The sequence below is a fragment of the Ruditapes philippinarum genome, unplaced genomic scaffold, assembly GCF_026571515.1.
Source record: "Ruditapes philippinarum isolate M1 unplaced genomic scaffold, ASM2657151v2 ctg2015_1_1_1_1, whole genome shotgun sequence".
Lineage (NCBI taxonomy): Eukaryota > Metazoa > Mollusca > Bivalvia > Venerida > Veneridae > Ruditapes > Ruditapes philippinarum.
This window is the reverse complement of record NW_026858706.1, coordinates 146,030-167,719: the sequence shown is the minus strand read 5'-3', so window position 1 is coordinate 167,719 and position 21,690 is coordinate 146,030. Positions and strand designations below refer to the sequence as shown.

Below are 21,690 nucleotides of genomic sequence, written 5' to 3'. Positions count from 1 at the left end.
AATAAATCAAACTGAGAAAAGAGACAGTGTAAACAAATCAGACAATTATTGTTCCGTTACCGCTCAGTTAGCGTATTAGACAAACCAATTGATAAGTACACAAAGTTTTTCACACATTCGGCGTCCGGTATTGTCAGGGTAATTGTCTATATAATTGACTTTGTAGTCCCCAATCAACCGTCCGGTATTCGGTTTTTACAGATTCCGGTATTGTCAATGTTTAATACAATAGTTTAAAGAAGGGAAAATTTGGGACTGAATTATTCGTCCGGTATTTAGAGAGTTCCGATTTTCTCAGCGTCCGGTTTTCTCAAATTTCACTGTACAACTTTTTTGAAACATGGCACAGTTAGACCTGCTAGAGGGCGTAACAATATCGAGTCAGGAAGCAAGATCAAGAAGAAAAATAAATCAACAAATACAGTTGATGGTAAAAAGAAATTCGTGAAAAAAATACATAATCCAAGCAAACAGCTTGTATCAACATCAAGTCAGAATTCTGTGATAAAATCATCTAGGAAGAAATCTTCATCTGTGAAAAGAAAGAAACAAAAGCCTTATGGAAATAAGACAAAAAATAACAGAAAATCAGGCAATTTTGTCATGCATAGCAAAGATTTAAAGCCAATGTTAGGAAGAAAAAGAAAAAGCTTGATGAATGCTTCAGGCCCACAAGAAAATAATGAGCCACCTAGTAAGAGGTCAAGAATTCAATCATCTGCTTCTATAACAACAAGGTCAATGAGAGCTAAAAAAGTCGGTGTCACCAGATTTGTTTTTGATAAGGTTTGTGACTGTGCTGAAAATAAATATTTCAACATTTTTACAAATGGTGGCCTGATTCGTGGATGTCCTTGTGGTAAAAGAGATGAACAGTTTATGAAACTAACTGGCGAGTTTGATAAATGTAAAGAAGGTGAAACAAATAGTGTGAGAAGGTCAAGAGCACATGGTGATTATTTTTCTGTTCTGTCCGTTGAGATGATTTGTCACATCTTTCAGTATCTGACGCTACGAGAGGTATTACGCTTCGAATCTTTATCATCAAAGCTTCAGAGGGCTGTTTATGCTTGTTTAGCAATTCGAGAAGAAATTGATTTTAATGAAGAAATCGGCGACAAAGGTCTGTTTAATAACAATCTTCCAAATATGACCAATAAAATGTTCTCGAGTCTGCTCAGAAAGTTACCAAGGTTACGAAATATTTATAATTTCCATCCTGCAAATATTTCATCATTCTCAAGCTCTGGTTCAAATGTTTTGACAACTCCTAGTGTATGTGATGCTTTGACTGAGTGTAAATTTCTTGAGGGTATTGAGATTTCAAACATGGATCTTCTTGAAAATATCGTCTCTAAAAATGATAACCTGAAGATTATCGGTAAGTTCGCAAACCGAAACAGGGAGTTTCCAGTGTTGCATGGTGGAACTACAGTTCTTAAAGAAGACTGTTGGATAACAAATTTACACCTAGTGGGATGCTCATTATACTATATGCCACAGATGGACAACCATCTTGAACATCTGTACTTAAGGTAAGCAACAACCAATGGTACCATATTAGATAAATTATCAATAATAATTTAATCAGCAAATTTCTGTCTAAGATGTCATTATAGACTTGTTATGATTTGCCTGGCTTTTATAATTGACGTCAAATCTCCAGATGTTTGCTAAATTCACTAAGATTTTGCAACTATTTTGAAAAGTAGACATATTTTTAAATGATTAAACATTTTGAATTCACTTTATGCTTGACCTTCTGAATGTTTGGAAGTTATTGTATTTATCAATTTAGCGATTTTCAAGGTCAAACTTTGAAAATGAATTACCAACAGTAAAAAGCCTTGTCAAATGACGTAACCTTTTTTTTAAAATGACTTAAAACGATGTAAGAAGTTGAACAAACCATATTTCAGTTGTGACCACCAGCTGTAATTTTGTACGCTACAGGGTACACATAAAACTATTACATCTATGTCTGGTTTTGTTATGTTTTCAGAATGGTAAAGTTTGTTCATCACCACCCATTCAAAGACTTCTCTGCCTGTAAGTTGAAATCGTTTGTGATGTCACACTGTGTTGGTCCAACCAGTGCCTTGAAATATATCCCACTACTTACAGCATTAGCCGATGCTAGAGGGCTTAAAAGACTGGAGCTTCAGAGAGTCCCATTTCTAGGTAATTTCAATGTTAGATGGTTAAAGCAGTTTGCCTCCAGATTCATGCTAATTTTATTAAAAATATTTGAAATGTATGAAAAAGTTAAAAGTAATAAATTTACTCATTTCAAATGGCACTTAAAATTTATGAAGATTACCATATATAGGTTAGTATATGCAAAAACACTCCTTACTTCTGAAATATGGTGTCAGATAAATAATGGAAAATCAGTCGTTAATTGCTTATAACATGTGTAATATATAATCTTGAAGTCAGAATTTTTTCAATTTTCCTAAAATCTTTTTTCTCAAGGTTGATTTGCTTAAAATATTTTATTAACATGCCGTGAAAGTGGCTTTAATCAGTTTCAGGACTTAATTGGTTTTAACAGTTAGATGACTAAATCAAGATTGAATTACATTTCTTTAAGAAAGTTGACTCGTGCCATTCTGACAGGTGTTAGTCACATAACAGCCTAGGTCTTGATGTGTGTTATCAACGTAAATGACATAAAAATTTGTATTATTAATGTTCTTTCATATTGCATACATTAATATTTATTTTTGGTTCACGAAAGTTGCTACTTTCGTTTTCATCCGATGATCAATTCACTTCAAATATTGGAATAATTATTGTTGAAATAAATGTGTTATTGTGCTTTTATTGTAATGAATTGTCGTGAGTGCTTATTAAAAACATGTGCTTTACTGCTGAATACTGACAAACTTGCATTTATGTCATTGCTACGAATGCTTGTGTTTATGTTTCACTATTAATATACATGTATTAAATTTTGAATAATATATTTTTGCTCATTTATAATTTGTAGTTGTAAGTGATTTACCGTCATTTCAACGATTAAATATTGCAGCAGTGCCGCTATCAACAATAACAATCCTACTTCTTTGCACATTCAATCAGACACATGTATATACATTTACAAATGTCAGCGTAATGGCGGCAGATGCACGTTACTCGAATTCTGTTTCTCTCGAATTAAAATACCCAGTCCCTTGGATTTCGAGTTACCGAGAGTCAACTGTATTTCAATAGATTGACTTTGAAAATGGTGATTTACCAAAAGTTGATATTTGAAAATGTGTATGATAAAAAATAAATTCTAATGCATATTTACAGAAATTTCCTTTGGTCACACAAGTTACATACAGAATCTACTTGATGTTCATGCAAAGTAAATTAAAAATTTCTGGCAAAATGGAAAGTTATTTGCACTTCCAACTGTTCACAATACATCTTTACCCTTAAATTGGCATAATGGTCACTTAAAACACAAGATATGAAATTTTAATTCATTGAGAAAGTACAAAATTAATGTTATTTGCTAAGGACTCGTTAAAATATTGAATGTAGTAAATTCCTCAAACATGTACACATGTAATAGTATATGATAACGATTATAATAATTATGATATTTGATGTTTATATGTTTACAACACAACAACATAAATGATAAAAATAAGGCAACAACAATCCATTGTTATGTATTTCAGGAGGAGTTATACAACATATATGTGAGGATAATTGGCAGAATGGAGGATTCAGGAGACTTACAAATATAACACTAGGAGATTGTAAAAATGCTCTCGATGCTGATCTCGGTTATCTCATCATAGCTTCGGCTGCTCAGTAAGTTCCATGTTGATACTGACTTTATATATTAATATGAGACTGGCATCAATAGAAACAATCACTGTAATTTTTAGCTCGACTATTCGAAGAATATGAGAGCTATTGTAGTTGCCCCGGCGTCGGCGTCAGCGTCCGCGTCGGCGTCTGCGTTGGTTAAAGTTTTTTGTAAAGTCAAATATCTCAATTATTACTTGAGATATTCAATTGAAACTTACAATACTTATTTATAGTAACAAGGTACATCAGATTGACAAGTTGGATAACTCTGCCTACAATATTGACAGAATTATGCCCCTTTTTAACTTAGAAATTTTGGTTAAAGTTTTTTGTAAAGTCAAATATCTCAATTATTGCTTGAGATATTCAATTGAAACTTACAATACTTTATTTATAGTAACAAGGTACATCAGATTGACAAGTTGGATAACTCTGCCTACAATATTGACATAATTATGCCCCTTTTTAACTTAGAAATTTTGGTTAAAGTTTTTTTGTAAAGTCAAATATCTCAATTATTGCTTGAGATATTCAATTGAAACTTACAATACTTATTTATAGTAACAAGGTACATCAGATTGACAAGTTGGATAACTCTGCCTACAATATTGACAGAATTATGCCCCTTTGGAACTTAAAATTTTGTTTAAAGTTTTTTTATAAAGTCAAATATCTCAATTATTGCTTGAGATATTCAATTGAAATTAAAAATACTTTTTTTATAGTAACAATGTACATCAGTTTGCAAAATTGCATAACTCTGTCTGCAAAATTTGCAGAATTATTTGCCCCTTTGAAAGTTAGAAATTTTGGTTAAAGGTTAAAGGTCTTCAAAGATATTTACTTGAAACTTTACACATGCACTTAGGGTCATAATTGGAGGGTCATAATTGTATGTCACTGACCAAGTTCCATAACTCTATCTTGCATTAAGGCTGATTCATATTCCCTTTTCTACTTAGTCTCTTGGTTAATGTTTACATGCAAGTTTTACATATCTCAATAACTATTAAAGATATTTATTTAAAACTTCACATATGCATTTAGGGTCATAATTGTAGGTCACTGACAAAGATCCATAATTCTATCTTGCATTTAGGCTGATTTTTCTCCCCTTTTTCAACTTAGAAATTCATGGTAAAGTTTTGCTTGTAAGCTGTTATCTCAATAACTACTGAAGGGTTTGTGCCTTTTTTGGGACAATTTTATGCATTCATAATAATAAAGCAGTGATTTACTTGATAAAACATCTTAATAACAAGCCTTTGTACCTTTTCTGTCAAATTTATGTATTCATAGGTTATTAGTATTATTATACTCAATAAAACACCCTTGTGATATTACCTTCCGAATAGTCAAGCCAATACTGTATAATTGGCCTATAACATGAATTTATAAAAAAGAATTGGCCCTTTAGTGAACTTAAAAAATTTAACATTTTGAAGGCTCTTTTACTATCAAGCACTTAGAATAGTCGAGCATGCTGTCCTACTGACAGCTCTTGTTGTCAATCAATAATCATTACAAATTTGTAAAAATCAATAATTTTGACTAATTAACAAACTGTCTAGAAATAATGAAATGCCACCAAAACATGTGCTTCATCAAACTATGTGATTGCCATCTTTTATAGCCATGGTGATAAAAATTGGTCTGATAAAAATAAAACATGCAGTGGGTATTTATAAACAATAAACATAATAATTGTATGGACAGAACTAGCATTTTACTGAAATCATAAAAACTGGTATGAAAGTGAGATACTCGATAATTGTCATCCAAGATTGATATATCATCGATATTCTTTGAATTGAATCAATGACCAGTCTATATTCATACATGCATCTTAATGCTTATTGATAAATCATTGTCAAATATATCAAATATGGATATAATATTATAAAGATTATCAACATCACTGTAGATATGACCTGAAATAATGCATGGAAGGGTACTTGAGGTCTTCCTCCACTGGAAGAGCTGGAAAAAAAACGCCATATGAGCTATTCTGGTCGGTTTGATATGAAACCCACCCAAAAAAAAAAATACTCATTTCAATTGGAATATAAACAGAAGGAATAATACATCAAAACACACTTGTTTAAATGATTCATCCACAGTTTTCATCAGAGTTATTTATTTATTTCAGTATTGAATGTTTACGTATTCAACCAGCACTGACAAAGGATGCCATGTTCTCAGCTCTCTCTGTATCGGATGTAACAATCAATCCAGGATTTGAGGAACTGTGTCTTGGATGGAAAGAGTCCATTACATTAAATGGTATATAGAGTTCTTTATTGGATCAGCTTCTTTTTTTAGTCGCACTAACATAATTATGGTCTTATGGTGAATCATGATGCTCCAGCTTGGTGGAGGAAGGCCCCAGGTGCCCTTTTGTCACAAGCTAGCATCTGAGTAGAACAATTGACTTCCCTAAGGTAGCTTGATAGCTTTTTCACATGAAAGAATCTAAGGTTTCTATTGGGATTCTAACCCACAGCATTGAGGGGCAAGTGGTTTGAAGTCAGAGACCTTAACAACTCGACCATGGAGACCCCTATTTAATTTGGATTTTTTAATTGAAGTGGTACTCTTAAACATTTTTAAATATGTTCAGAAACATAATAATTATCATCTTTTGAAATATATTGCTAAATCATTTTAACAGTAGAAAGTTCTTCAAAAACACTAGTATGATAATGGCTAACACACTGTCTCTGTCAAAAATAAAAATAAAAAGTATGTTTGAACAGCTAATGAAGAACCTATTACTGAAGTTGTGATGGTCTGTTCCAAGTTATCATTCTTTTCAAAGATTTAATTACATGTATGCGGTGTTTCTAAATTTAGAAACGTTGACAGACGCAGAGCTTGGTCTTGCTGATCTCCCGGAGTCACATTCACGCATCACTGATTCCGGTATGCAGCTGGTAGGGCAGTGTTTCCTGTCATTGAAGAAACTAGAGATCCATAACTGTCCTAATTTGATCAACCCTTTACTGTGGGTCACTCCAGGTATTTAGAAATAGATTTTTTGACATATATTTAATGCTTTAAAGATCCTGTATGTTGTAATTAAGGTTGTTACGTCACTTAAGTGAAATTTTATGTATGTATATAATTATGCTTTTAAAGCAACATTCAAACATTGAGGAATATGTAAAATATGTACTGCAAATATTTGTCAACATTATATGTAATAATTAAAATATACGAGGGTTGTTCGGGAAGTTCTGGGAATTTTGTCATATCTTCTATATTTTTTGTTTCTCAGACGTAATATTTTGCACATACTAAGATTAGCATATCATGGAACTATTCCTAAAAATTGAATAGAATCAGACAAAAAAAGCCGGAAATAGCAGTAACCATAGCAACACTATAACGCCACACCGGAGCAGTCCGACTCTAAAGATTTGGTATAACGCGCTACACTAATGATATTTCGTAATTTTGATAACTTAAAAAATGCGCGAAAATGCTGGTTAGAAGTGGAACGTCATGACGTCATTTCCTGAAAATATCATAACGTTATTTAATTTCTCAACGGATCAACATTGTTTTAAAGTTGTTGCCCAGAGCCACTGAGTAAACAACATGATGTTGATAGGTGACGTTGAATTGCGAAGCATCGTGAAATTTTGTGTTGCGCTGGAAAAGTCTTCCACAGAAACAATGAAAATGATCAATACTATAGGAAAATACAAGAAATGCAGTCTGGCTACAGTGTACAGATGGCATGCTCGTTTTAAAGAAGGAAGAAACCCTCCATACAGCCCGGACCTTGCTCCGATGGACTTCCATGTGTTCCCGGAGCTGAAATCACAGCTGTGTGGAAAACGCTTTCACTCAGCTGATGATCTTGTTAAGCATACGCAAGCTATAGTCTCGTCCTTTACCGATAGCTGATATGTGGAAACATACAATAAGTGGATCAGCCGACACAGGAAATGCATCGAAATTGCAGGTGACTACGTTGAAAAGGTGCAACGATCGATGGACTTTAACGTCGCATAACGTTGCAAATGACATCGGCGTGCTCCGGGTGTTTGTTATATGGTTATTTACTATTTTTATTATGTTTTAGTTTCTGTGTGTATGATGATGATATTTTCAGATACTGTACAGTATGTATTGAAATAAATGCGTATATATTTATATTTACGCTAACCCAACTACAACGTGTGCTATAAAACAATTCTCAGAACTTCCCGAACAACCCTCGTATATGCATTTATTTCTAATGGAAAAATTTTGATTTAGACTTTATAGAAAATAAATTTCTAATTACCTCCCTTTGTTTTCATGAAATGCTAAATTTGGTAATATCTTTATAAATAATGCTTTTTAGAACTTACAATATTGATAAATGTTAATTTGAGCATCATATTAATATCTTAAAACCATAAAAAAATTGTGTTACAGGATTTTATTGTTCTTTGTTTTTTGTTCATTGACAAGGATTCTTTGATAAAACTTTGTTGGAAATGGAATATTTGCAAATTAAATCACTTCAGTTTAATAATGGTGTTTATTTTAAAACATTGATTATATATAAATTATATACATAACATCAAAATTTACCAAACTTAAAAAAATGCACAGACATGGATATGAAAAGTAGTGATGAGCAGATTAAAGTTTATAATTTTTGCATAAACATTATTATTCGTGGGACACTTATGTTCGGGGTTATGGTGGATAGGTCATTCATAAATTTAAGATGCAATGAAATCTTATTTTGTCTGCTGTAAAGTTATCATGACTTTTTTGCTCAAACAGAAAATCCAAGAATTTAAGAATACACATAAACAATCTTTTTTGACAAATGCCCACACATTTAAGTGAATTCATAGTAACCCTTTACATGTGGAATTTTATAAATGGATTTGTCCATGTTCCTTTGTGGAACAGTTCATTATTAGTTGTAGGGATTTGAAGTTGGTCAGCCAACAGTATAGAGCATGGTCAGACCTGGCCTGGCTCTATTATACTAGTGGCAAACACTAAAATAAAAAGGTTTAAATGATTATATTTGTATTTTTAAGACGTTAAAAAAACTGTAATAATTGTCAAGTGAATTTTAATAATTCAAAAGCTATAAGTCATTAGATAATGTTGAATTTTACTTTTTCAGGGCCGCATTATTTTCTACATATTCAAGAATTGACTTTGGAAAATTGTCATAGTTTACGTGTAGACAAGTTTTGGGCTTTCCTGGCATTTTTACCTGAACTACGCTACCTAACTCTGAGAGATATATTTAAGGAACAACCTGTTGGCTGCTCTAGGTATAACTTTTATATAACTTTTGTCTTTTCATCTTTTGTTAATGGAATATTTAAAGGCACATTATGCCTCAGAAATATTTTTTTTAATTGTTTAGAAATGTCAGACAAATAATTAACAATGTTCAAATAATTGGATTTAGAGCAAGTAAGATGTTAAATATTGATATACTGAGGCTACTCTTCCATATGTAGGAAGCATTTGTGTCTTTCTGACAGCTCTTGTTACCATTTTGTTTCAGAGTTGGACTAAGTGCTGGTACAGGTTTGGGTATATCTGCAGCTTTCATAAACCCTCAACCGTTGGCAAATAATCCTGGAGGATTAAATAACAATGATGATGATGACGATGATGATAATGATGCTGATAATGTTCCTGAAGATAACCAAGAAAATGATGTTTTAAATAACAATGAACCTATGGACCGAGGTCATGGTCAAATTCAAGGTCACAACCGAGGTTTAGCCGGTAGAGAGAATTTAGATAATCAAAATGGTGCTGCTGCTGAACTAGAAAATGCAAATGGTGGATATAACCTTAGAAACTCAGTGAGAAATGATTCTAGTCATAGTTGTAAAGAACAGACTTCTTCCAGAAAGGCAAGGCATAGAAGTAGGTCTGCAAGTACAAGGAAAACGTCGGTCACAGATGAGGAACATGGTTCTGGAATTCAGCAGAAAGATAGCAATCAAGCAGGCTGTGATAAAAATAAGAACTCAGGGCATGCGTCCAATTCCAGTAGCTCCGGGGTAGAAGCAGATGATAAAACCAGATTGGTTTCTAAGAGGGGTAAAGCCCTAGTCACCAAGAAAGGGCTTGTTAATAAAGTGAAATCTACTAAAGGAAAGGGAAAAAGCACTGAAGATTTAGGAAACAGTAGTAAAGATGAACAAGTGAAAAAGGGTATGTTTCTAAATTTCATAGAAATAATATATGTATTTAGCATTTATTTTAGCATGGGAAATATCAGTATGATACTGAATATTATAATCTGAGATTCCATGTAGAGTTATCTTTTCCGATGAGACATATAAATACGTTTTTCCTTGAAACTTTCTTTAGTGTTAATATTTATATTATACATTGAATTGTCTGTATGTTTACGTTTAATTTAATTGTATAAATGTATGTGTAAATGTTTGTTTGATAGCCTCAAGCCCAAGTCAAAGAAGATAGGCAGGGCCCTCAATTCAATTTGGGGGAAGCGGGTCGCTACCCTCAGCAGGGGGAATTTTAGTTTATGGGGGGAATTTTCCTCTTTTTCTTTTATGATCAAATATCAAATTTATTTAAATATCAGCTTTTTTTTATTTACATGCATATTATTTTTTTTAAAAATCCCAAATAGGTAACACAAAACTGTTCAGAAGTGATTGATAAGATTTAAAGAAAAGTTTATAACACCTTACACCATCAGATCTTTATGCTGCTTAGCTTTCTCTATGATTTCCCCCCCCCCCGGAAAAAAATAAGCATTTAGAAACACATTCAGACAAATGTCTCCATTTCCACTAATATGAACAATACATGGACCTAAAGTGAATTGTATTCATAAACCACATTTCTAGTGTTCTAACACACCTTTTAATAAGGCAAAGCTTCCTTTTCTTGGCTTTGTAAAACATTCGTAAAAATTTGCATCGCGAAAATATGTGACAAATGAAAATTTTTTGTTTTCTGTTTACACATCCACAATTCTAGTTGTTTCTGATGTAAATTATATAAAATTAAATTGATTGTTTATTATAAGATCATTTTTCATCAGTTATTTAATAAAGTATCATGAAAACAAAACTTACAAGCTTGTTTGTAATTTACGGCAAAATTTACCGTGGTTGATGTAACATTTTGAAGACAAAAAAAATATGATTTCATGAATAAACAATTTGAAATCAAATTGTTGATGGGAATTGTGATTTTTTTCTGCATATTTCTGTTGAAATTTTAGCATTTTTACAGGATGAAAGGCCAATATGTGACGGTAGATTTTGGGGGAAAAAACAAACGGAAACGTGCAGACATGTACTGTACGATATTCCGCTTACAAAATAGACGTCAAATAGATGGATTTTAATTTTCAAAAACAACATTAGTTTTCATTTTTCTCTTTAACACCTTATATGTTTTGAGGGGGAATTTTTACCTCTGTTAGGGGGAAAAAAACATACTATTTTGGTGGGGGACTGCGGCCGAATATCGGCCGCAGATTTGGTTGATCGAGGGCCCTGATAGGACTTATCTTATTGAGTTACCTTCATTCATTCATTCATTCATTCATTCATTCATTCATGTCAAGCTTTCTAAAATAAAATATCAATTTTGTATTAGATCATTTATGATGTATTTAGTAATAAATATACATGTATGTATACCTTTACAATTTACATGTACCTGTATATAAAATCATTATATGTTTACAAAATTTTTTAAATCTTCACCTGTTCCATGCTGAATTTGTACGAGGGATGTCCGGAAAGTTCATGTACTTCTTCATTTTTTATTGTATAACAATACATACGATGTACAAATTTTGTCAGCAAAAATATACATATCTAGCGAACACATTTATCAAAAAATACTGAACTGTAACTTACATTTGTATTTTAACAGTTATTACATACAACATATATACATCATCATGGTGCACTTTGACAACGTCAACGGCGTCAAATTAACTTCATGTATGCCCGCTATTCAATTTCTTCCGATTTCAACAGTCATAGTACCTGTCTGGCGTATACTTAATAAATGTTATGTTCCTTTTACTTTATGAATTTCATATTTAAAATTATTATTTAAAAACAATACAGTGTGTGAGAAGTCTGTCTTTTTTCAAAGGTTGTTGTAACGCAATATACGATATTTTGCCCATGCTACCTTTGGTCGTCTGGAGCGTTTCTTTTACGATATTCTGTAATCGCCGCTCCTTAATCTTGTTTGACATTAAAACACAAGTTGACTTAACCATTTTATGGTTGGTTTTGTTTTTAAAGTAAAGATTAAAATCTCAGTTGGTGCCATATAAGTGTTGCTATAAAGTTAAATATCATTACGTTGCTCCATCCGTGAATTTGACGTCATTTTTGCAACTTAAAATTTATGCACTTTCATTGCCTATAATCATCGTTAACAAGCTGGTTATCTGTGTATGACGTCATAATTTTCACTAAATATCATGTAATAGTATCTAATGATGTCACAAAAGTTAAAAAGGAGAGTTTGCGTTAAAATTACACTTTTTAGCAACATAATATTCGAGTAGTTATCGTCATGAAATGAAAGTGCTCCGTGATTCGTTGATCATGTTGCCATGGTGATTCGCGCTTTGCGAATATTTCTTTAATCATGTCTTTTAATTTAGAAATATGTAACAGATAAATACTTTAGCAAAATATTCAATCATCATATTGATATGACTTTGAATGATTTTATAGCCTTGTCTACGAAATTTCCGGACAGCCCTCGTAGAACAACAGATTTGTAGTGCATTGAGTTTGGGATGTCTGTTTCAATTTTGAGAGACTTCAAATTAAAATTGATAAAAGTGATCAGCTAACCTGGCCCTATCCAGTCATGTACTTGTAGCATATACAATCCCTGCCAGCACTATTAGGTTTGAAAGACAATTAAATGGTTGCTAAATAACCCAGTTTGTGGAAGTGAACCCTTTATGCTCAGTATTGCAATATTGTATGTAAGCTGCATACAAAATTAAAGTATCATTTGGCAGTTACATTTTACTTGTATATTTTATGATTATCAGAATGTACATGTGTGAGGGAGAAGGTTGAAGTACGTTGCCAGGCAACAAATGATGATATTAGACAAGCTACCACCCACAAGAAAAGCCGGAAAAAGAGGGCTTCACAAAAACCCCAAGATAAAGAGAAAATAATCAAAGCAAGTAAGTTTGAAATGAACCATTATTTTTAATACATTCCTTTAAATAAACATAAATGCAATATCTTTATGAAGTCACATTATGCCATAAAAAGATCAATATTTTTTTTTAATTCTTTAGTTAGGTCAGACATATATTTTATAATGTTTTAATTTTTTTAAAATGATTTATAACATGATAGCTGTTAAACAACTGAAAAATGTAATTCTGAACATGCAAGCATGTGTCATAAAGGTAGCAAAATGTAAACAAAGTAGTATTTTGTCTTCCGTACAAAAAAACTAAATCACTAGAATAATACCAATTGCTAAAGAGCAACAGATGCATGGCGATTGAGTAACTTTTTGGAAAATCATAACAATAAGAACAATTTGGGGATGGGGGTTTAATAGGCAGCCCCTGATCATTAACAAGATAATCACATTTTGGTTGGACCAGGCCAGTTTACATTACCTGGCAGTCTGTCCAGGCTTTATTCCGTTGGCTGAAAATTAGTTTAAATTTCCATCATGATATCTCCAAAGTTGATAGTTGACTCTTCCGAAAAAATAAGTGGTCAAGGATTTCAGCAGGTTAAGAGTATAAGGGACATTCGATGTTAATTACAGACAAAATATTTTTGAAGCTTAACTGTAAAAGTTTGTTTGTACCCCATATTAGCTTGGGAAAAACCAAAAATATTCTTAATACCGGAGTAAATCTATTATTATTACATGGTACAATCTGATTTTAAGGGAAGTATAAACCAAGTTCTATGTATGAGGCTGCAGGTCAGGTAACATCATGTGAGGTTCATAAGAGAAGAAGAAAAAAAGAGAAACCTGTGACAGCAGATAAATGTGACAGTACAAATGACCCCGTCTGGGAAGACGACCCTGTCATGGTAACCAAATTTGTATTCTTTTTTCCCCTCTTTTTGGGGTATTTCAGGTCAGTTCATTTCAAAATTGGAATTTTTTGGAAATTGAGAATGGATCTGATTACAGGTTCTGTCTATAGAGGGAGAAACACTAGATAGAATGCACAGATCAGTTGTAAATGCGTGATACTTTCACCAGAGTAATACACTAGATTATCAGGGTTAAAAGGAACAAGACCACTTTTGTGTCGAACGAAAATGCATTTGTTATGGTCAGTGTGCATACATTGTATCTAGGTATTTCATTAGAATTTATTTTCAAACACTAAGCATAATCAAGTGCTGTTAATGGTAGCTGTATATAACCTATGATATCATTTGGTATCAGTTGGTACATTATTTTACTGTATATTTCAGGAACTGACAATTTTACATAGAAGACTAGAATACTTGAGAATTGATGGTGTTGGAGTGTCAGAACTTAACATAGTCTGTTATAATCTACAAACTTTATCTGGTATGTGAAAAACTTGTATACATTAAACCTGCAAAACAGGATCTTTATTTAAACCAAAATCCTCAGAAAACCTGGACATTTATCAAAGTCCCAACTTTTCCCCTTTTATTTGAATCATATAATGATTCTGATATCCAGGGGAAAAGCATTGTCTGTTATTTATGAAATTTAACCTCACAAAACTTTACATGTTTTTCCTAGGGCTCAAATTAAGCACTCGCAAAACTGCAAAAAAAAGTCAAAAAAGAAAAATGCCAAAAAACTTTTCTTTACACTCACAAAATTATGCTTGTGTAGCAGATAGTTTAAAGAACATAAATCGATATGATTTTCTAAAAAGAAATTAAATTTTAACAAAAATGTTATCTCTATGACAATTTGTGTAAAATAATGATACACAGATACATGTATATGTAAAGAATCATGTAGTTACCAGTAAAGTAGTAAATGATTTATTGAAAAAAATGCAAGTTTTGTTTGATTTTATGGAGTTAGAATTTCTTGTATTCGCCAAAATTTTATCAGTTTAAGATATTTAAATTTTATATGTGCATTTATTTTTTAAAAATATTATTTGCTTCTTGTCATGGAGAGCTTTTATATTCAGGTGAGCAATTTCAGTGCCATCATTGACCTTTTGTTTTTATTAGCTCACCAATGCCGAAGGCTCAGGGTGAGCTATTAGTATCAAAGGGCGGTGCTCCGGCGTCCATCGTCCGTCGTCTAGTGTCAACAATCGTCTTCTTCTCTGAAACTACTGGGCAGATTTACTTCAAATTTGGTCTGTAGCATCCTTGTGACAGTCACACTTGTATTTGCTCATGTCATTCCAATTGGCCCCTTTTAGGGGTCAGCAGAGATAAAAATAGAAAAACCTTTAAACATCTTCTTCTACAGAACTAATGGATGGATGGTCACCAAACTATGTCTGTAGCATTCTTGGGTAGTCTTTTATCGAGTTTGCTAACATTAGTTTGATTGGCCCCTTTTAGGGGCCACTAAAGCTAAAAATAGAAAAAACCTTTAAACATCTCCTACTTCAGAACCAATTGATGGATGATCACCAAACTTTGTCTGTAGCATTCTTGGGTACTCTTTTATCAAGTTTGCTTATATTAATTTAATTGGCCCCTTTTAGGGGCCACTAAAGCTAAAAATAGAAAAAACCTTTGAACATCATTTTCTACTGAAATAATTGATAGATGATCTAAAAACTTTGTAGCATTCTTAGGTAGTCTTTTATCAAATTTGCTCATATTAATTTGATTAGCCCCGTTTAAGCTAAAGCTTAAATGCCCCTGGTCATGGTATTTCTTCAAATTATTGTTTAAACATATTCTATGCTCAAGTTTAATATGAGAATATATTGATATTCCAACACTGAAAAGCAGTTGTTTCTGGTGAGCGACTCAGGGCCGTCATGGCCCTCTTGTTATTAAATACCCAACCAACATTTTAATGTAATTTTTCACTGTTATGTGTTATGACTGTGAGCCAGCCATTCATCATTGATTTTATCATGCAGAGCAGAGCGACCAGATGGGAGAACTAGAACATGAACGTTTTCTTAAGTCTCTGTAGGTTACTTGCCCCTGGGGAATATTGCAAAAAAATTATTGACCGGGTGATATTCATTTTAAGGTAAATGGAAATAACACCATGTGATGTCACATAAGGCTATACATGTATAGTAAAAAGTTTATGTCAGGTATAATACAATAAGATGACTTATTTTTTCAGTTTCAAGATGTCGGGTGTTGAAGAGTATAAAATTAAAAGAGGCTCCCTTTCTAGAAAATGTGCATGTCTCTCAGTGCAGGAAATTTGACGAGACAATGTTCCTTGATGAAATATATAGACTACCTCCAAATCGAAGTAAATTTGTCTCCCTACGCCCCTTACACTTCGTGAGTACTTACTTTTTATATGGTATGAACTGCTTCAGGTACCAATACTCATGTTGCTATGGAAAACTGAAAACTGTTTATATGGGTACAAGTAGTGGTCTCATTTTCTTTTCTGACAGAATTTATACTAAAAACAAGAGTAGGTAATAACACTCCAATTTCACCAATATGAATTAAAATTGTATTCAAGATATAGCAAATCATGCAAACTTTCCAAACTATGAAAACTGAACAAATTTTGAAGAAAAAAAATCTTAAACCATTGAACTGCTGAATTTGTGTAATGAAATTATGAATTTGCATAGCTTTGAATTTTGAAGTCTTTTCAAATTTTTCGGGAATTTCATTCTCAAAATACAGAAAAATGAGCTTACAATAGTATAGAGCCTGATCAGACTGCACTGAAGTGAAGTGAAGAAAATGTATTGGCTAGCCTAGCTCTATACTGGTGTCAAAGACTAATTACTTGGTTAATCAAAGTATAAGAAGTTAAGAATTCATAATAGATGTTTTTCTTTGCATGTTTTATCATAGTGAATGTGCATGGTGGGGGTAAGAATCAACTTTAGTGATAGCTGTAGTTCATTGTAAATTTAACCGAAAATGCACATACACTGCAAAATCATTATTATTCGTGTGGAACTTATTTTTCGTGGATAAGTCAATCCACGAATTTAAGATTCAACAAAATTTAATTTTGTCTGGTGTAAAATTATTTTGCATCACATTATTTACATTTTACCTTTTGGAAAAATAAACAGCCCACAAATTTAAGAATGTGTTAGAAAATGTTCTTTTTGACAAAACCACAAAATCTCATGCCCACAAAATTACATGAATTTACAGTACAGTACTTAATTTTTATAATCTTGCAGGTAGATGAGAGTTTGTATGACAGCCTGATGTTTTTCGCAGATTTTCGAGACTATAACTTCGGTACGGTCATGCTGTATGACTACAGTGATGAACCAAGTAAAACCAATTATAACAAACTACGTATGAAGTCCTGGATGAATGTCCTTGAACGAATGACATCGTAAGATTTCTTTTCATTTTTTTCATTATTTTTTTAAATATAGAAATGTTGAAACATTAATACATAGAACATAAGAAGTAAATATTGACTAAGGGGAGGTAGAGCAAGGGAGGCTGCTCATTTACGATTTGTTTTCTTAAATTTTTCTCTGACTTAAGTCACAATATACTTTTTCATTGATCTGTGTAGAATCAGGAACATTACCTCACCCACTATTCCCAGGCTAAATATATGTATCATTGGACATTTGTGAAATGTAGGGGTAGACACTTGCCCTTCAGTATGGAAATTTGCTAAATGTATGTCAAATTCAGTCTAAAGCTTAAATTCCAATAAAAATGTGGGGGGGGGGGGGGACAGTGATTCATTATTAGAATGGTGGGAAAATGTCCGGGGGGTCAAATGTTTGTATACCACTTAGGTAACTTTCTAATACAAGAACATGTAATACTATTATTTTGTAACAATATGTTTTATAGTGCTTAATATGTTTATAGTATATGTACAGTCATGTATTTTATAAAGACTAAAGCAGTCAGCATTATGGAAAGTATTCGGTTCTTCCCAGATGCCTGCTCATGCCTGAAATAATGTACAAAGTTGCAGTTAGTTTTACTTAAAATCTTACCAAAACAAAAAATAAATGTACTTAGTACATGTAAGTACATTTTTTATGATAATTGGTTTTTTAATGTTCTTTAATTGTAGTATGACAATGATGGATCATGGATGGCAAAGATTTCATGAAATGGATCATCCAAACAAAGGTCTTACTGTAGAAGAAGGTAAACATTTTGTTTTAAAACTGTAAGATACTTTAATATGTTAAAGCAGCCCAGCTCCAGAACACTTAAATAATTCTTGAGGGGAAAAAAAATTGAAACAAAATTGAAAAATATATTTGTAATGTATTTGTATTGATGGATCCCTGCTCTCACCTTTAATATGAATAACTAATAGATTTAACCACAAACACTGACATGTGTTAACAAATACGTTATGAAGAAATTCTTATTGTAATTCACTCATCTGATAATTGACTTACTCCGGAGTTCAGAATATTAGGGTTTTCCCAGCTAATCAGGGGGACCGGGTACAAATAAATGTTTACTGTTAGAATTTTGAAAATAAGCACAATAGGTTGACTAATCTATTGTGACCAGTAGTGCACAGTGAAGCTATGACAGTAAAAGTTTGTTTGTAGTGGGGGATTAGCTTGGAAAATCTCACATTTGCCGAGTTCTGACTTAAAACTATTGCAATTGTGACTAGTTATGGTCATGTAGTGATCTATGTGTTTTAAGACATGTATATATATTTAAAATCATATTAGTTACTTGTATCTAGGAAGCTGTTAAGGTGATTAAGCCGGTTCACTTGAAATGACAAAAAAATTATGATGAAATTATCATAAAAACCAGACAAACAGACAAGATGTTCCACAGCTGACACTGGCTGCTTTCATCTGCCAGCACTGACAGTACACTGTAGTTATATAGTATTATGATGTGATGTTTGTGCATGATTTTAATTGCAGCATCTGTAGCCAAGTGGTTAAGGTTGTTGACTTCTCTGCCACTGCCTCTCGATGTTGTAGGTTTGAGTCTGGCTAGCGTCTTAAGATTCTTTCATGTGAGAAAGCTATCCAGCAAGTTTACAGAACGTTTACTTAGGTGCCAGTTTGTATCTGAAATAATGCACAGAGGGGCACCTGAGGTCTTCTTCTAACAATAAAGCTGGAAAGTCGCCATATGACCTTTACTGTGTTGGTGTGATGTAAATGCCCCTAAAAAATGTTAATGATGAAATGTATGTTTAATCATTAATTGACATGTTCATGAACTGTAGCTTATTTTTATCACAAAAGGTTCAAGTATTGACGGGAGTGGCTGGAAGATGTTTTCAGATATTCCATGGATCAGTGAACTTAACCAGTGTCCTGATATGGAGGAACAAAACATTAGAAACCCAGACTGGAAAAAACGTAATTATTAATTAAAGATAGTTTCCTTCCATAAGTTTTCTAAAAAAGAATTAATAATTGATTTAAAAAATGAAATTGTGAGTACTATTTTTTATTGTAATAAAATAATAAAGGCGAGGAACATACATACAACACCAGGTCAAGTTTCAAGATTTTATTGGCTACTAGTTTCCAGTTATATAATACTCTTCATACGGCATATCCTTCTTCCTTATAGTTTTAAAAAACAATAATTATAATTATTCAATTTTGGTGATTTACTGGATGTTGTATACAGCTGAAATTTAGTCAGTCTTTAAATGTTAAGAAGATGTTAGGTTATACCTAGGAAAGTGTTGATGTTTGCATTGCATATTTTTCCAATTGTTTACATTTCACACATTTTAGTGAACTGTATCAAAATCTGACCAAGAATTCACATAATAAAACATAGACCAATGCCTTAAGACAATAATTTTACTGCTAATTTCTGAACTGATTTAAGTGTAATACATATCTTTTGTTTGATATTTTTAGCTGGTGTTTACTGTATGGAAGCAAAGGGTCACTTTAGTTTCTGGGATGCCTATGCAGATGTACAAGGTTTTATAGCTTACCTAGGTCCTGATCAGTGTGGATTGTATGAATGTAATGTTTTAACATACATCAACATGTGTGACATCAGTGGAGTACCTACACAAGATGCCCTCAAAGTTTTGTGATTATTTGAAATGTGGCACCAGTTAAAATATATACACAAGATGCCCTGAAAGTTTTGTGATTATTTGAAATGAGACACCAGGTAAAATATATACACAAGATGACCTGAAAGTTTTGTGATTATTTGAAATGTGACACCAGTTAAAATATATACACAAGATGCCCTGAAAGTTTTGTGATTATTTGAAATGAGACACCAGGTAAAATATATACACAAGATGACCTGAAAGTTTTGTGATTATTTGAAATGAGGCACCAGTTAAAATATATAGTAACACAAGATGCCCTCAAAGTTTTGTGAACATTTGAATTGTGACACCAGTTAAAATATATAGTAACACAAGATGCCCTCAAAGTTTTGTGAACATTTGAATTGTGACACCAGTTAAAATATATAGTAATAACAAAATGCCCTCAAAGTTTTGTGAACATTTGAAATGTGACACCAGTTAAAATATATAGTAACACACGTTGCCCTGAAAGTTTTGTGATTATTTGAAATGTGTTACCAGTTAAAATATATAGTAACACACGTTGCCCTGAAAGTTTTGTGATTATTTGAAATGTGACGCCAGTTAAAATATATAGTAACACAAGTTGCCCGTAAAGTTTTGTGAACATTTGAATTGTGACACCAGTTAAAATATATAGTATCACAAGATGCCCTCAAAGTTTTGTGAACATTTGAATTGTGACACCAGTTAAAATATATAGTAACACAAGATGCCCTCAAAGTTTTGTGAACATTTAAAATGTGACACCAGTTAAAATATATAGTAACACACGTTGCCCTGAAAGTTTTGTGATTATTTGAAATGTGACACCAGGTAAAATATATACACAAGATGACCTGAAAGTTTTGTGATTATTTGAAATGAGGCACCAGTTAAAATATATAGTAACACAAGATGTCCTCAAATTTTTGTGAACATTTGAATTGTGACACCAGTTAAAATATATAGTAACACAAGATGCCCTCAAAGTTTTGTGAACATTTGAAATGTGACACCAGTTAAAATATATAGTAACACACGTTGCCCTGAAAGTTTTGTGATTATTTGAAATGTGGCACCAGTTAAAATATATAGTAACACAAGTTGCCCTGAAAGTTTTGTGATTATTTGAAATGTGACGCCAGTTAAAATATATAGTAACACAAGTTGCCCTGAAAGTTTTGTGAACATTTGAATTGTGACACCAGTTAAAAAATATAGTATCACAAGATGCCCTCAAAGTTTTGGGAACATTTGAATTGTGACACCAGTTAAAATATATAGTAACACAAGATGCCCTCAAAGTTTTGTGAACATTTGAAATGTGACACCAGTTAAAATATATAGTAACACACGTTGCCCTCAAAGTTTTGTGATTATTTGAAATGTGGCACCAGTTAAAATATATAGTAACACAAGTTGCCCTGAATTGTGACACCAGTTAAAATATATAGTAACACAAGATGCCCTCAAAGTTTTGTGAACATTTGAAATGTGGCACCAGTTAAAATATATAGTAACACAAGTTGCCCTGAAAGTTTTGTGATTATTTGAAATGTGGCACCAGTTAAAATATATAGTAACACAAGATGCCCTGAAAGTTTTGTGACATTTGAAATGTGACACCAGTTAAAATATGTAGTAACACAAGATGCCCTCAAAGTTTTGTGAACATTTGAAATGTGACACCAG

General features: G+C 32.4%; 1 protein-coding gene across 1 annotated transcript; it reads left to right on the top strand.

The window, feature by feature from the left end:
* Positions 1–329: 329 nt before the first annotated feature.
* Positions 330–20,423, top strand: LOC132754003 (F-box only protein 38-like). Its single transcript, XM_060744591.1, has 15 exons — positions 330–1,535; positions 2,003–2,181; positions 3,675–3,810; positions 5,960–6,093; positions 6,664–6,828; positions 8,951–9,104; positions 9,344–10,005; positions 12,866–13,006; positions 13,738–13,886; positions 14,280–14,379; positions 16,120–16,286; positions 17,162–17,322; positions 18,031–18,107; positions 19,190–19,306; positions 19,823–20,423. Exons 1-15 carry the CDS (start codon positions 604–606, stop codon positions 20,005–20,007), a joined length of 3,459 nt encoding a protein of 1,152 aa, XP_060600574.1. The 5' UTR covers positions 330–603; the 3' UTR covers positions 20,008–20,423.
* Positions 20,424–21,690: the final 1,267 nt, after the last annotated feature.

Coding starts and splice junctions, on each gene's coding strand:
- LOC132754003 (XM_060744591.1), top strand. CDS start 604: ATGCATAGCAAAGATTTAAAGCCAATGTTAGGAAGAAAAAGAAAAAGC. Junction 6,829..8,950: donor TTTACTGTGGGTCACTCCAG/GTATTTAGAAAT, acceptor TTACTTTTTCAG/GGCCGCATTATTTTCTACAT. Junction 13,007..13,737: donor AGAGAAAATAATCAAAGCAA/GTAAGTTTGAAA, acceptor TCTGATTTTAAG/GGAAGTATAAACCAAGTTCT.